Below are 17,355 nucleotides of genomic sequence, written 5' to 3'. Positions count from 1 at the left end.
AGATATGACGATTTAAACATTTTTAAAAGTCATTTTCTCCAAACGTGAATTTTTCAACTCCAATTGAATTGTATGCGAAGCATATCGACTCACAGAGCACAAAAATGTATTTTCTTTAAGTTTTGGACTTTTGTAGTTTTGTTTTTAGAGAATTTTGAATTTTGCAAGTGTTTCGTTTCTGCCGTGCTTCAGATGGAAGAGCAGACGACGGAGAGTTGTCTTTTGAAAATAAAACAAAGTGTTTATTTTAAAATGCTATTTTTTATTAAAGTAAAAGGTCCGCTGTCTCTATGCTTATGGCTGCAACCTTTACTCTACACTATGTTAGATCAACTCTGCCCTTCCTCGCATTTGGTTCCTCTTTTATACATTTTAGAATCTATCCTCCCTCTAAATACCATGCCCTACAATCCATATGTCATTTGACATAGTAAGAACTATGTCACTTAACAATGCGTTTTGTTTACCATAACCAGGCCACACATCATGATCTACATTTCATAATATTCATAATATACCAAATTGCACTGGTCATAGCAACATAAACAATGTGTCATATACTTCAATGCATTAATTCTGCTGATCGTATGGTGACCCACTCAAGTACTTCGGTGTGTGTCATAATCGATCGCAGTTCGCAGGTGTCACATTACACAATGCACTTTGAAGAAGCGCATTGTTTTGTTTACGTTGTGTAGGCAAACCAATGTTCTATAATTAGTATTTGTTTTGTTTACATAATTATGACGAGTATGGATTATTATTCATGGTCAAGGTGTTTCTGGTTTCTGGGTGGTTTCATGCGCGTATGGATTATATGGAATGTATACAAAAAGAGGTTTTGTATGGGATTGAGGTTGGTTGGGACTGCGGGTCACAACACAAGTTTTGGGGTGTTTAGACGCTCGGTTAACGAGATATGACGATTTAAACATTTTTAAAAGTCATTTTCTCTAAACGTGAATTTTTCAACTCCAATTGAATTGTATGTGAAGGATATCGACTCACAGAGCACAAAAATGTATTTTCTATAAGTTTTGGACTTGTAGTTTTGTTTTAAGAGAATTTTGAATTTTGCAAGTTTTGGGGTGTTTAGACGCTCGGTTAACGAGATATGACGATTTAAACATTTTTAAAAGTCATTTTCTCTAAACGTGAATTTTTCAACTCCAATTGAATTGTATGCGAAGGATATCGACTCACAGAGCACAAAAATGTATTTTCTATAAGTTTTGGACTTGTAGTTTTGTTTTTAGAGAATTTTGAATTTTGCAAGTTTTGGGGTGTTTAGACGCTCGGTTAACGAGATATGACGATTTAAACATTTTTAAAAGTCATTTTCTCTAAACGTGAATTTTTCAACTCCAATTGAATTGTATGCGAAGGATATCGACTCACAGAGCACAAAAATGTATTTTCTATAAGTTTTGGACTTGTAGTTTTGTTTTTTAGAGAATTTTGAATTTGGCAAGTTTTGGGGTGTTTAGACGCTCGGTTAACGAGATATGACGATTTAAACATTTTTAAATGTCATTTTCTCTAAACGTGAATTTTTCAACTCCAATTGAATTGTATGCGAAGGATATCGACTCACAGAGTACAAAAATGTATTTTCTATAAGTTTTGGACTTGTAGTTTTGTTTTTAGAGAATTTTGAATTTTGCAAGTTTTGGGGTGTTTAGACGCTCGGTTAACGAGATATGACGATTTAAACATTTTTAAAAGTCATTTTCTCCAAACGTGAATTTTTCAACTCCAATTGAATTGTATGCGAAGGATATCGACTCACAGAGCACAAAAATGTATTTTCTATAAGTTTTGGACTTGTAGTTTTGCTTTTAGAGAATTTTGAATTTTGCAAGTTTTGGGGTGTTTAGACGCTCGGTTAACGAGATATGACGATTTAAACATTTTTAAAAGTCATTTTCTCCAAACGTGAATTTTTCAACTCCAATTGAATTGTATGCGAAGCATATCGACTCACAGAGCACAAAAATGTATTTTCTTTAAGTTTTGGACTTTTGTAGTTTTGTTTTTAGAGAATTTTGAATTTTGCAAGTGTTTCGTTTCTGCCGTGCTTCAGATGGAAGAGCAGACGACGGAGAGTTGTCTTTTGAAAATAAAACAAAGTGTTTATTTTAAAATGCTATTTTTTATTAAAGTAAAAGGTCCGCTGTCTCTATGCTTATGGCTGCAACCTTTACTCTACACTATGTTAGATCAACTCTGCCCTTCCTCGCATTTGGTTCCTCTTTTATACATTTTAGAATCTATCCTCCCTCTAAATACCATGCCCTACAATCCATATGTCATTTGACATAGTAAGAACTATGTCACTTAACAATGCGTTTTGTTTACCATAACCAGGCCACACATCATGATCTACATTTCATAATATTCATAATATACCAAATTGCACTGGTCATAGCAACATAAACAATGTGTCATATACTTCAATGCATTAATTCTGCTGATCGTATGGTGACCCACTCAAGTACTTCGGTGTGTGTCATAATCGATCGCAGTTCGCAGGTGTCACATTACACAATGCACTTTGAAGAAGCGCATTGTTTTGTTTACGTTGTGTAGGCAAACCAATGTTCTATAATTAGTATTTGTTTTGTTTACATAATTATGACGAGTATGGATTATTATTCATGGTCAAGGTGTTTCTGGTTTCTGGGTGGTTTCATGCGCGTATGGATTATATGGAATGTATACAAAAAGAGGTTTTGTATGGGATTGAGGTTGGTTGGGACTGCGGGTCACAACATCCTCCCCCTCTTGAAAAAAGAAAATTCATGGCCTAACGAAAAAGGTTAGGAATTTTCGTAAAAAGAAACGCGTAGAGTTGAACCAAGTGCGAAGAGGTTAGAGCTGTAAAAAAAATTAATTAACATTTGTATTAATGATTATGTATGTTTGTATGTGTGATACTTATTTTTAAATAGTGTGAACAATTTTATGCTTAGGTACTAAAATTACAATTCATAAAAATTTTTTTTTTTATGGTAGGTATAATTAACATGGAGTTTGCATTTTTTTTTTTTTTTGTTTATACGACAGATATTTTTCAATGTTATTATTATTAATTTTTTTTTATACATTATGGATATCGTTGTATCATCGAATTCGTACATGTAACTACATGTGTACATTTATTTATTATATATATTTTTTTTTTATTTACATTTATTGAATGATATAGATATGTATTTTTTTATATATATGTCACTGAAATTTAATATATTTTGAATTTATTGATTCTTATGAGTAACTTACAATAAAAATTGGTTTTTCATTGATATCTTAATTTTACAATGTTTTTATTTATTTAAAATTTTTTTTTTTTTTTTTTTTTCAATGTGATAGGACAAAAATTGGCATTTCATTACTATTTGTATCTACTTGGACAATCTTACCCTTCTCTATGCTCTTATTTTTCGAATGTTTTAGTTTATATATTTGGTAACGCTTGTAACAAAGCGATATTAAAAGAATTATGAAAACTATATATATGACTATATAGTGATGAATATCATGTTTGTCTATTGTTAAAAAAGGAGTTCGTTCTTTTGCTTTTTGAAATTTAATGTTTTTGGATAGAAGTTTTAGTTCATCTCGACTAGAGTATTTGATGAATGTGACTTCTGGGATAGTTTCGTTTTTCAAGTAATTAACCTTTACTTCGGAAATATTCAAGGCAGGAATAAACGAATTATAAACATAAGTCAATTTCTCGTTTTTAGATCGTATAGTCAGATCTTTCGACTTTAGGAAACAATCTCCTGTAAGTTCTAGGATAGATGTTCCTTCTAAAGAATGAGTTATGATTTTGTCTTGGCATATTTCGTCTATGATGTATTTCCCTAAAGAAGAAAATAACCATGTATTTGGCCGTGATACTTGTATAAAAACAGTTGAAATGTTAGATTCTTTTATTTCACAAGAATCCGGAAAAGATTGGACTCTTTGCAAAAGTTGAATTTCACATTGAGGGTTATTGTTATTTGTGTTGAATAATGGATGTGTCATTTCGCATAAAAAATTGTTATCCAAATTTTTACAATGGTTCATTTCTTCACTTTCTATATTATAGAAATGTTCTTTTTTGAAATCAATTATAACAAATTTGGAAGTTGGTTGTACGAATACAAGTTTGTTATTTAAACGAGTTGGTAAAGGGATGATTTTGTATAGTTGGAAATGTTCTCTGAACGGTAGAGGGATTTTAAATTCGTAAATAATTTTTTCTTTTCGAATTGTTGCACTCATGCTGCTTATTTCATAGAGAGGTAAAATATCGTTTGTATTGCCCAAATACGGTAACTGCAGGTCACCAGGTAGTTCTTGTTTTATTTTTAACAAAACATTTTTAAGTTGTTCAGGTGTAATGATTGTCGGATGGGGTGTGCCGTTTTTTGCGTTTATTAACACGTCTAAGATGTCGGAAATGGTATTTTGATACCTTATAATCAAAAGAGTTAGAAGTGAGGTAAGAGATTCTATTTTTAATAAAGTAGATTGGTCAGATGTTTGATTGGCGAGTCTGTCAACTGCTTCTTTCACTTCTCCTATCTTTGAGTTTATCGCTTTTAATTGAGATTCAATAGTGGTTTCTGATTTATTAAACATATTAGTTGTTGTTTCTATTATTATTGTTTGGTTTTTTACTAGGTCTAAAAGATAATTCTCATTGTACCTCAATTTTTCAATTTGTTTATCGTAAAACTTAGCATCATCTTCATCCAGTGTTCCGAATAAAGTTTTGCTGATAGTTCCGACAACATTTACTAATGCCCTTTTACTTCTAGCTTTAGGTTTAGGTTTTGACTGTATAAGGCTAAACTTTAATTTTATGTCTTCCATTAGGTGCGATACTTCTGCTACTGCACTACTACATAGAAGATCGAAATTTGGTTTACCTTCTAATTGCTTACACAGGATATTTATTTCATGAACATAAAATTCCGCGTGTGTTAGCGCTCCATTAAACAATGTTAAGTCGTAGTATGCGACTAGTTTCCATTGTGTCGTATAGAGTTCGACCTTACCTATTTCTTCAAAGTAGATGCCTGGGTGATTTCCTATTTGGCTTATCTTTAAAGCTGCGTTGGTTAAAACTGGTAGAAAAATGAGTATAAGGAGACCCATGACCTATAATACCAAAGAAAATGGATGGTTTCCTATAGTAATGTTTAGGTTTATTTTTATTTCTGTTTTTGTGTGTGTGTGTATGTGAGTGTTTTTGTATAGATAGATTATTCGTTGAAATGTTGCAAATTGTTGTTATGCATGAGCTTAGATTTTTTCCCGATCCTAACTACCGTGTTCTCATCCGAATGGATTCTTATGACTTCATATGGTCCATCCCATAGAGTCGAAAGCTTATTTTGTCTAGTTTGATTTTTAACTAGAACCTTATCACCTACGTTAAATGTTTTAGACTTTGCATTTCTATCGTAAAGAGTTTTTGACTTTTCCTTTCTCTTTACTAGGATAGAGTTTGCTGTTTCATAACCGCATTGCAATCTAGATTTAAGTTCATTAACGTAGTTGTCGTAGTTATAAGATATCTTAGGTTTTTGGGATAAAACACTTGGAATATTAGCAGGAAATCCGTACAGGAGTTCATAAGGCGAAAATCCAGTACTACTATGTGGTGTTGTATTATATACAAACATAGAGTAAGGGATCCAAGTATCCCATGATAAAGGATCTTTGTTAACATAATGCCTTAAATATTCTGCTAATGTTCTGTGACTTCGCTCCAACGCTCCATTTGTTTGAGGATGGTAAGGCGTTGTATTCAATTTTTTTATTTTCATCACACTACACATTTCTTTGAATAGATCACTCAGGAAATTTGTTCCTTGATCTGTTAGGAGAGAATGGGGAATTCCGTGGCGACAGATTATGATTTCTACAAATGTCCTAGCTACAGTCGCGGCTTCGGCATTTTGTATTGGCATCGCTTCTGAGAACTTTGTCAAATCATCCTGGAATGTAAGTAGGTATTTGTTTCCATTGTAGCTCACGGGGAGAGGTCCTACTATGTCTAGGGCGACTCTTTCAAAAGGTCTAACACTAGTAGTAGTGATTCTCATTGGAACTGGTGGATTTTTTCTACTTTTATTCCGTTGACAGGATGTACATTTGTTGACATGATTTTGTACATCTGTTCTCATGTTGGGCCAGAAATATTTTGACTTTAGCCGGTTATACATTCTTCCAACACCTTGATGTCCTCCGAAAGGGGAATCATGGTACTCGGATAGAATTTTAGCTATAGTTTCTGAATCGTCTAGAGTTATTCTTTCATCGATGTGTAAATACACATCTAATGTCATATCCCCGAAAACTTTACTCAATATGTTTTTGAATATATGTTTGACTTGATTATCTGGGATAGGTAATGACACAGAAATAATGTTTCCCATATTGACTTGCTTTTTAATCAATTGAAGACTTTTTTCAGCAGTCTCTTCATCTTTTTCCGTTCGGAATGGTATGGGTAATGTTATAACAATTATAGAATCGTGAATTTGAATTTTGCCTATGGCGGGTTTTGAAAAATTATCTATTTTCTTAATTAAAGTTTGCTCATCTGTTGAGTCAATCAGTGGTAAAATTATAATTTTTATGTTTGAAATTTTGTTTGTATAAATGGATTGAAATTTTTCAATAACATTGTATTTGGGTCTCGAGTCATTAATAGCGACTGTATTACTTAGATTATTGTCTTCGTTCAGTTTTTGCTTTTGACCTCGAGTTACAACCATTATTGTATTTTCTCCATTTTCTTGTGAACCTATGTTTCTGCTTAAGGCATCTGCGTTTAAATTTATTTTACCCGGTTTATGTTTAATTAGATACTCGTATTCAGATAATAGAATTTTCCATCTTGCTAGTCTGGACATAGGATCTGTTCGTGCAAATAACCATTGTAAAGGTTTGTGGTCGGTACATATTATAAAAAGATTACCGTAAAGGTAGGGGCGAAATTGAGTTATGCCATAAACAATTGCGAGTAATTCTTTTTCAGTTGTATTGTATCTGACTTCTGCCTCATTCAACGTCCTACTTGCAAAACAAATCGGTTTGTCTTGTCCGATCTCACCTTGCGACAGAATAGCTCCTATTCCAACATCGCTAGCATCTGTGGTAACAATGAATTTCTCTTTAAAGTTAGGGTAAATTAAAATTGGAGGATTTATCAATTTATTTTTTAGAATTCTAAAAGCTTCATCGCAGAAGGCATCCCATTTAAAGAAACAGTTTTTCTTTAACAACTTAGTTAGAGGTTTTGCTATAGTGGAAAAGTTTTCGATGAATTTCCTATAGTATCCTACAAAACCAAGAAATGATTTTATGCCTTTAACATTTTTAGGTGTTGGGTATGTTTTGACTGCCTTAATTTTTTCTGGATCAGGTTTTAGTCCCTCTTCAGAAATAAGGTGTCCTAGATACAACAGTTCATGCTTCAGAAAATGGCACTTTTCAGGCTGAAGTTTAAGCTTGTGCATACTTATTTGGTTAAGCACTTTTCTTAGTTTGGAGTTATGATCTTTAAGATCATATCCATAAAGAACTATATCATCCATGTAGACAAAACAGTCGAAACCTTGCAACCCAGTTAAAACGTTATTCATAAGACGTTGAAAGGTAGCAGGAGCATTTTTTAAACCAAATGGCATTCGATTATACTCGTAATGACCAAAGGGAGTGCTAAATGCTGTCTTGCATCGATCTTTCTCGTCCATTAGAATTTGATGAAATCCTTTAGCTAAATCTAAAGTGCTGAAATATTTTGATCTTCCTAATTGATCGAAGATGTCGCTTATATTTGGTAATGGATAAGCATCACCCACGGTTAGGTCATTCAGTTTCCTGAAATCTACAACCACCCTCCAACGTTTGCTTCCATCACTTCCAGCCTTTTTTGGAACGAGTAGCAAGGGTGAATTCCAGGGGCTCGAGCTTGGGCGAACAATGTCGTCATCCAACATTTCTTGTACCTGTTTATGAATTTCTTCCTTTTGGCTTTCTGGAAGTCGATAAGGTTTGGTATAGAGAGGAGGTTTGAATTCGTCAGTGACAATCTTGTGTGTCATAGAATCCGTATGGGTGAGGTGATCTCCCTCAAGGTAGAAAAGATCGTTATATTCCCTACAAATTTTTAAAATGGATTCTTTTTCCTCTTTATTGCAATGGTCTAATACCAACATGGATTCTAACTTTTCCAGTCGTTTTTCGATTTTATTATTAAAATCTCTTGTATCAGACTCATCGTATTGATCAAGATTTTCATAATTTAGATTTAGGTTGTTGATTTTTATTACTTTTTCTGTTTCCAGAGTATTCATGGTAAGAACCTTGATTTTGTTCATTGTAGGTCTTACTATTGACTCGCCTACATATACTCCTGGACAGATTTCTTTTTTTTCTATAACGATATCTTTAATTTCGTTATTTCCTACGTCGAATGGAATTTCAACCATTTGATGACTTCTAGGTTTAAGAGTTATATAGAAATTGGAATAATTTTTTGATGTAGTCTTATGGATTGCTACTTCTTTATGAATAATTGCTTTAGTTTCCTTGCTCTTTTGGCTGTCGTTTTCTAAAGTCTTATTTTTATTCTTTGCTGCTTTAGTTTCTTTGCTCTTTCGGCTGTCGTTTTCTAAAGTCTTATTTCTATTTTCTTCTTTTATTGGAGATGGTGATGCTTCTCTGCTGCTTAAATCAGCATCCAATTTTTGCTTATTGGAATCTAGGTTGATGGAAGCTTTGGAGTGCGAAACAAAATTGTTCTCCTCTGCCTTTACATCCCCTTTTGAAACCAAATCATAGCCCGTAGACACCACCTCGAGAGGGGTAGCTTTTTGGATACCTTTTTCGGCTACAGAGTCGTCACTTAAACTCATCTCGTTGATTTGTAGAACTCTTTGTTTGTAATTCACCTTACATTTATATTTCTTAAGGAAATCATTTCCTAATATACCATCGTAAGATAGGTTGATTCTTTCCGTTAGGACATGGAAAGGGTGTTTAAGTGAGAGATTTTCTATCTCGTTAATTATTATTTTACCAGCTATCTCTCCAAGGGTGAAGATTGAATCACCTGAAATTGTTGATAGAGGTAGAGAGCAGGTATTGTTCAGGTTCGCGTTTGCCTTTGGTTTGTATTTAAACAAACTGATTTCGGCTCCTGTGTCGACTAGGAATGTGGAATATTTCTTGTCAGAGGGCTGAAACTGAATTCGTATGACAGGTTCGTTGAATTCTGGGCAAAGCGTAACTGTTATGCTTTTTGTTTTTATTGTTGCGGGTCTGCATTCTGATCTATCCGGGATGGATGACCCATCTCTTCCTCCCGAACATATGCGTTTCCCGAATTTTGGGGGTAAAAATCTTCACCAGAACTCCAATTCGTATGTCCTGGCCTAACATTGTATTGCCGGACATTCGTTGGATTTTGATTAGATCTATTGTGGGAGTTATCCCTAAATGGGTTTTGTGGATTTGAGTTAGCCTCTGACCGTTTAAGTCTGCAGTCAACTTCTCGATGGTTGGGTTTTTTACAATAACCACAGGTGAGACGCTGCACCTCTTTCTTTATGTGAATAGGGTTTGGTGAACTGTTTTTCCTATTTGGATTAGTGAAACAATTTTCACTAGAGTGACCAATCTTTTTACAGAATTGGCAAGTGGGGCGTGTCGAAGGTGTATAATTTGAATATTGATGAGTGTGGTTGGAACTGGTAGAAGGTCCTACTCGCTCTAAACGATTGGAGTGCTCTTCTGCATAAGCAATGGATTTTTTCAAATCTGTTTCGCCATGCGCTTGAACCATAAACCTTAAGTTTTGGTTTCTTATGCCATCCTCGAAAGTTTGGATAGCCAGTTTGTCATTTTCTTTAAAAAGAAAATCCCTAACGGCCTCTTCCGTGGAGCTGGAATAAGTTGCGGAGTTCAATGAATTTAGGAGTTGGCTTATGCGGTCGCCAAACTCTTTTATGGATTCTTTCACTCGTTGGCGAGCAGCCAAAAGCTCGTTCTGTGCAGAAGATCTTGACTTAACTACCGTATATTCCTTCTTAAGAATTGACTGTAAATCGTCCCACTTTTCTACAGTTTTAAATTGGATAAGTTCAAAAGCGGGACCTTCGAGCCTAGTCTTGACTATACTCAAGAACATTTTATGCTCAGCCTCCGTTTTAACGGATTTGAATAAAATGTCTCCGCATGCTAAAAACTTGGGTAAATCTCCCGGTTTCCCGTTAAATACCGGCACTATCGCGATTATATCGTTTAAACTGATTTTATACTCTGTAGTCATTTTTACTTCTATATGCGAATGAAAAGGTAATTCCTTAAAAACGAAACCTTTTGAGATTGATTACGAGTAGTAATTTTGGCAAATAATTAAACAGAATATTGAAAATAAAAACAATCGAATGTAGGCGTTCCTACTCAAAAAGCAAGGGAATGATAAGAGCAAAAATAATTTTTTAAATTGTCCAAGTGATATATATATATATTGATATTTGTATAAAAATTTTGTGTATGTATTGTAGGTATATGTATATAAGAAAAATAAAATTTTTTTTTGTTTTTTTTTTTTTTTTTTTTATATATATATAAGTTTAAATAAAGCTTACTTCTGTTGGTTTTGTTGTTGACATTGCTGTTGATATTGTTGTTGATATTGTTGTTGATATTGTTGTTGATATTGTTGTTGATATTGTTGTTGATATTGTTGTTGATATTGTTGTTGATATTGTTGTTGATATTGTTGTTGATATTGTTGCTCCAATTGGTGTTGTTATTCCTGTTTGATGTTGTATACTGCCCAGTAGGCTTCGCGCCCTAAAGTTGTATATCCCTGGGTCTTTTTTTCACTGCCTGCCGTTGGCCAAATGCTTTCGCTCTAAAGCTAGCAAGGTCTTACGATTGCAGGTCTTCTAACACAAACACAAATTCACAAACACAAATTTTTTATTTTTTACTTTTTTTTTTTTTTCACTTGCACTTTTTTTTTCAAAAAAAAATTTTTTTCTTTTTTTAATCTGGTGTATAGCCCCAGATACGCATCAAGAGTCAGATAGCTCTTGTATAATTGGTAGAGAGATTTTGTGTAAATCCCACCGCTGCCACCAATGTTTCGTTTCTGCCGTGCTTCAGATGGAAGAGCAGACGACGGAGAGTTGTCTTTTGAAAATAAAACAAAGTGTTTATTTTAAAATGCTATTTTTTATTAAAGTAAAAGGTCCGCTGTCTCTATGCTTATGGCTGCAACCTTTACTCTACACTATGTTAGATCAACTCTGCCCTTCCTCGCATTTGGTTCCTCTTTTATACATTTTAGAATCTATCCTCCCTCTAAATACCATGCCCTACAATCCATATGTCATTTGACATAGTAAGAACTATGTCACTTAACAATGCGTTTTGTTTACCATAACCAGGCCACACATCATGATCTACATTTCATAATATTCATAATATACCAAATTGCACTGGTCATAGCAACATAAACAATGTGTCATATACTTCAATGCATTAATTCTGCTGATCGTATGGTGACCCACTCAAGTACTTCGGTGTGTGTCATAATCGATCGCAGTTCGCAGGTGTCACATTACACAATGCACTTTGAAGAAGCGCATTGTTTTGTTTACGTTGTGTAGGCAAACCAATGTTCTATAATTAGTATTTGTTTTGTTTACATAATTATGACGAGTATGGATTATTATTCATGGTCAAGGTGTTTCTGGTTTCTGGGTGGTTTCATGCGCGTATGGATTATATGGAATGTATACAAAAAGAGGTTTTGTATGGGATTGAGGTTGGTTGGGACTGCGGGTCACAACACAAGTTTTGGGGTGTTTAGACGCTCGGTTAACGAGATATGACGATTTAAACATTTTTAAAAGTCATTTTCTCTAAACGTGAATTTTTCAACTCCAATTGAATTGTATGTGAAGGATATCGACTCACAGAGCACAAAAATGTATTTTCTATAAGTTTTGGACTTGTAGTTTTGTTTTAAGAGAATTTTGAATTTTGCAAGTTTTGGGGTGTTTAGACGCTCGGTTAACGAGATATGACGATTTAAACATTTTTAAAAGTCATTTTCTCCAAACGTGAATTTTTCAACTCCAATTGAATTGTATGCGAAGGATATCGACTCACAGAGCACAAAAATGTATTTTCTATAAGTTTTGGACTTGTAGTTTTGTTTTTAGAGAATTTTGAATTTTGCAAGTTTTGGGGTGTTTAGACGCTCGGTTAACGAGATATGACGATTTAAACATTTTTAAAAGTCATTTTCTCCAAACGTGAATTTTTCAACTCCAATTGAATTGTATGCGAAGCATATCGACTCACAGAGCACAAAAATGTATTTTCTATAAGTTTTGGACTTTTGTAGTTTTGTTTTTAGAGAATTTTGAATTTTGCAAGTTTTGGGGTGTTTAGACGCTCGGTTAACGAGATATGACGATTTAAACATTTTTAAAAGTCATTTTCTCTAAACGTGAATTTTTCAACTCCAATTGAATTGTATGCGAAGGATATCGACTCACAGAGCACAAAAATGTATTTTCTATAAGTTTTGGACTTGTAGTTTTGTTTTAAGAGAATTTTGAATTTTGCAAGTTTTGGGGTGTTTAGACGCTCGGTTAACGAGATATGACGATTTAAACATTTTTAAATGTCATTTTCTCTAAACGTGAATTTTTCAACTCCAATTGAATTGTATGCGAAGGATATCGACTCACAGAGCACAAAAATGTATTTTCTATAAGTTTTGGACTTGTAGTTTTGTTTTTAGAGAATTTTGAATTTTGCAAGTTTTGGGGTGTTTAGACGCTCGGTTAACGAGATATGACGATTTAAACATTTTTAAAAGTCATTTTCTCTAAACGTGAATTTTTCAACTCCAATTGAATTGTATGCGAAGGATATCGACTCACAGAGCACAAAAATGTATTTTCTATAAGTTTTGGACTTGTAGTTTTGTTTTTAGAGAATTTTGAATTTTGCAAGTTTTGGGGTGTTTAGACGCTCGGTTAACGAGATATGACGATTTAAACATTTTTAAAAGTGATTTTCTCCAAACGTGAATTTTTCAACTCCAATTGAATTGTATGCGAAGGATATCGACTCACAGAGCACAAAAATGTATTTTCTATAAGTTTTGGACTTGTAGTTTTGTTTTTAGAGAATTTTGAATTTTGCAAGTTTTGGGGTGTTTAGACGCTCGGTTAACGAGATATGACGATTTAAACATTTTTAAAAGTCATTTTCTCCAAACGTGAATTTTTCAACTCCAATTGAATTGTATGCGAAGGATATCGACTCACAGAGCACAAAAATGTATTTTCTATAAGTTTTGGACTTGTAGTTTTGTTTTTAGAGAATTTTGAATTTTGCAAGTTTTGGGGTGTTTAGACGCTCGGTTAACGAGATATGACGATTTAAACATTTTTAAAAGTCATTTTCTCTAAACGTGAATTTTTCAACTCCAATTGAATTGTATGCGAAGGATATCGACTCACAGAGCACAAAAATGTATTTTCTATAAGTTTTGGACTTGTAGTTTTGTTTTTAGAGAATTTTGAATTTTGCAAGTTTTGGGGTGTTTAGACGCTCGGTTAACGAGATATGACGATTTAAACATTTTTAAAAGTCATTTTCTCTAAACGTGAATTTTTCAACTCCAATTGAATTGTATGCGAAGGATATCGACTCACAGAGCACAAAAATGTATTTTCTATAAGTTTTGGACTTGTAGTTTTGTTTTTTAGAGAATTTTGAATTTTGCAAGTTTTGGGGTGTTTAGACGCTCGGTTAACGAGATATGACGATTTAAACATTTTTAAAAGTCATTTTCTCTAAACGTGAATTTTTCAACTCCAATTGAATTGTATGCGAAGGATATCGACTCACAGAGTACAAAAATGTATTTTCTATAAGTTTTGGACTTGTAGTTTTGTTTTTAGAGAATTTTGAATTTTGCAAGTTTTGGGGTGTTTAGACGCTCGGTTAACGAGATATGGCGATTTAAACATTTTTAAAAGTCATTTTCTCCAAACGTGAATTTTTCAACTCCAATTGAATTTTATGCGAAGGATATCGACTCACAGAGCACAAAAATGTATTTTCTATAAGTTTTGGACTTGTAGTTTTGTTTTTAGAGAATTTTGAATTTTGCAAGTTTTGGGGTGTTTAGACGCTCGGTTAACGAAATATGACGATTTAAACATTTTTAAAAGTGATTTTCTCCAAACGTGAATTTTTCAACTCCAATTGAATTGTATGCGAAGGATATCGACTCACAGAGCACAAAAATGTATTTTCTAAAAGTTTTGGACTTGTAGTTTTGTTTTTAGAGAATTTTGAATTTTGCAAGTTTTGGGGTGTTTAGACGCTCGGTTAACGAGATATGACGATTTAAACATTTTTAAAAGTCATTTTCTCTAAACGTGAATTTTTCAACTCCAATTGAATTGTATGCGAAGGATATCGACTCACAGAGCACAAAAATGTATTTTCTATAAGTTTTGGACTTGTAGTTTTGTTTTTAGAGAATTTTGAATTTTGCAAGTTTTGGGGTGTTTAGACGCTAGGTTAACGAGATATGACGATTTAAACATTTTTAAAAGTGATTTTCTCCAAACGTGAACTTTTCAACTCCAATTGAATTGTATGCGAAGGATATCGACTCACAGAGCACAAAAATGTATTTTCTAAAAGTTTTGGACTTGTAGTTTTGTTTTTAGAGAATTTTGAATTTTGCAAGTTTTGGGGTGTTTAGACGCTCGGTTAACAAGATATGACGATTTAAACATTTTTAAAAGTGATTTTCTCCAAACGTGAATTTTTCAACTCCAATTGAATTGTATGCGAAGGATATCGACTCACAGAGCACAAAAATGTATTTTCTATAAGTTTTGGACTTGTAGTTTTGTTTTTAGAGAATTTTGAATTTTGCAAGTTTTGGGGTGTTTAGACGCTCGGTTAACGAGATATGACGATTTAAACATTTTTAAAAGTCATTTTCTCTAAACGTGAATTTTTCAACTCCAATTGAATTGTATGCGAAGGATATCGACTCACAGAGCACAAAAATGTATTTTCTATAAGTTTTGGACTTGTAGTTTTGTTTTTTAGAGAATTTTGAATTTGGCAAGTTTTGGGGTGTTTAGACGCTCGGTTAACGAGATATGACGATTTAAACATTTTTAAATGTCATTTTCTCTAAACGTGAATTTTTCAACTCCAATTGAATTGTATGCGAAGGATATCGACTCACAGAGTACAAAAATGTATTTTCTATAAGTTTTGGACTTGTAGTTTTGTTTTTAGAGAATTTTGAATTTTGCAAGTTTTGGGGTGTTTAGACGCTCGGTTAACGAGATATGACGATTTAAACATTTTTAAAAGTCATTTTCTCCAAACGTGAATTTTTCAACTCCAATTGAATTGTATGCGAAGGATATCGACTCACAGAGCACAAAAATGTATTTTCTATAAGTTTTGGACTTGTAGTTTTGCTTTTAGAGAATTTTGAATTTTGCAAGTTTTGGGGTGTTTAGACGCTCGGTTAACGAGATATGACGATTTAAACATTTTTAAAAGTGATTTTCTCCAAACGTTTATTTTTTAACTCCAATTGAATTGTATGCGAAGGATATCGACTCACAGAGCACAAAAATGTATTTTCTATAAGTTTTGGACTTGTAGTTTTGTTTTTAGAGAATTTTGAATTTTGCAAGTTTTGGGGTGTTTAGACGCTCGGTTAACGAGATATGACGATTTAAACATTTTTAAAAGTCATTTTCTCTAAACGTGAATTTTTCAACTCCAATTGAATTGTATGCGAAGGATATCGACTCACAGAGCACAAAAATGTATTTTCTATAAGTTTTGGACTTGTAGTTTTGTTTTTTAGAGAATTTTGAATTTGGCAAGTTTTGGGGTGTTTAGACGCTCGGTTAACGAGATATGACGATTTAAACATTTTTAAAAGTCATTTTCTCTAAACGTGAATTTTTCAACTCCAATTGAATTGTATGCGAAGGATATCGACTCACAGAGTACAAAAATGTATTTTCTATAAGTTTTGGACTTGTAGTTTTGTTTTTAGAGAATTTTGAATTTTGCAAGTTTTGGGGTGTTTAGACGCTCGGTTAACGAGATATGGCGATTTAAACATTTTTAAAAGTCATTTTCTCCAAACGTGAATTTTTCAACTCCAATTGAATTTTATGCGAAGGATATCGACTCACAGAGCACAAAAATGTATTTTCTATAAGTTTTGGACTTGTAGTTTTGTTTTTAGAGAATTTTGAATTTTGCAAGTTTTGGGGTGTTTAGACGCTCGGTTAACGAAATATGACGATTTAAACATTTTTAAAAGTGATTTTCTCCAAACGTGAATTTTTCAACTCCAATTGAATTGTATGCGAAGGATATCGACTCACAGAGCACAAAAATGTATTTTCTAAAAGTTTTGGACTTGTAGTTTTGTTTTTAGAGAATTTTGAATTTTGCAAGTTTTGGGGTGTTTAGACGCTCGGTTAACGAGATATGACGATTTAAACATTTTTAAAAGTCATTTTCTCTAAACGTGAATTTTTCAACTCCAATTGAATTGTATGCGAAGGATATCGACTCACAGAGCACAAAAATGTATTTTCTATAAGTTTTGGACTTGTAGTTTTGTTTTTAGAGAATTTTGAATTTTGCAAGTTTTGGGGTGTTTAGACGCTAGGTTAACGAGATATGACGATTTAAACATTTTTAAAAGTCATTTTCTCTAAACGTGAATTTTTCAACTCCAATTGAATTGTATGCGAAGGATATCGACTCACAGAGCACAAAAATGTATTTTCTAAAAGTTTTGGACTTGTAGTTTTGTTTTTAGAGAATTTTGAATTTTGCAAGTTTTGGGGTGTTTAGACGCTCGGTTAACAAGATATGACGATTTAAACATTTTTAAAAGTGATTTTCTCCAAACGTGAATTTTTCAACTCCAATTGAATTGTATGCGAAGGATATCGACTCACAGAGCACAAAAATGTATTTTCTATAAGTTTTGGACTTGTAGTTTTGTTTTTAGAGAATTTTGAATTTTGCAAGTTTTGGGGTGTTTAGACGCTCGGTTAACGAGATATGACGATTTAAACATTTTTAAAAGTCATTTTCTCTAAACGTGAATTTTTCAACTCCAATTGAATTGTATGCGAAGGATATCGACTCACAGAGCACAAAAATGTATTTTCTATAAGTTTTGGACTTGTAGTTTTGTTTTTTAGAGAATTTTGAATTTGGCAAGTTTTGGGG

General features: G+C 33.1%; 1 protein-coding gene across 1 annotated transcript; it reads right to left on the bottom strand.

Moving 5' to 3' along the window:
• Positions 1 to 3,240: 3,240 nt before the first annotated feature.
• On the bottom strand, positions 3,241 to 5,154 carry LOC129920747 (uncharacterized). The gene has a single exon (XM_056002343.1). It carries the CDS (start codon positions 5,152 to 5,154, stop codon positions 3,361 to 3,363), a length of 1,794 nt encoding a protein of 597 aa, XP_055858318.1. The 3' UTR covers positions 3,241 to 3,360.
• Between the last annotated feature and the right edge of the window lie 12,201 nt (positions 5,155 to 17,355).

The sequence above is a fragment of the Episyrphus balteatus genome, unplaced genomic scaffold (genome assembly GCF_945859705.1).
Source record: "Episyrphus balteatus unplaced genomic scaffold, idEpiBalt1.1 scaffold_37, whole genome shotgun sequence".
Taxonomy (NCBI): domain Eukaryota; kingdom Metazoa; phylum Arthropoda; class Insecta; order Diptera; family Syrphidae; genus Episyrphus; species Episyrphus balteatus.
The sequence above is the reverse complement of the archived record's forward strand: the minus strand, read 5'-3'. Positions and strand labels throughout refer to the sequence as shown.

Bases quoted from the DNA above. Each gene is read 5' to 3' on its own strand.
- LOC129920747 (XM_056002343.1), bottom strand. From the start codon at position 5,154: ATGGGTCTCCTTATACTCATTTTTCTACCAGTTTTAACCAACGCAGCT.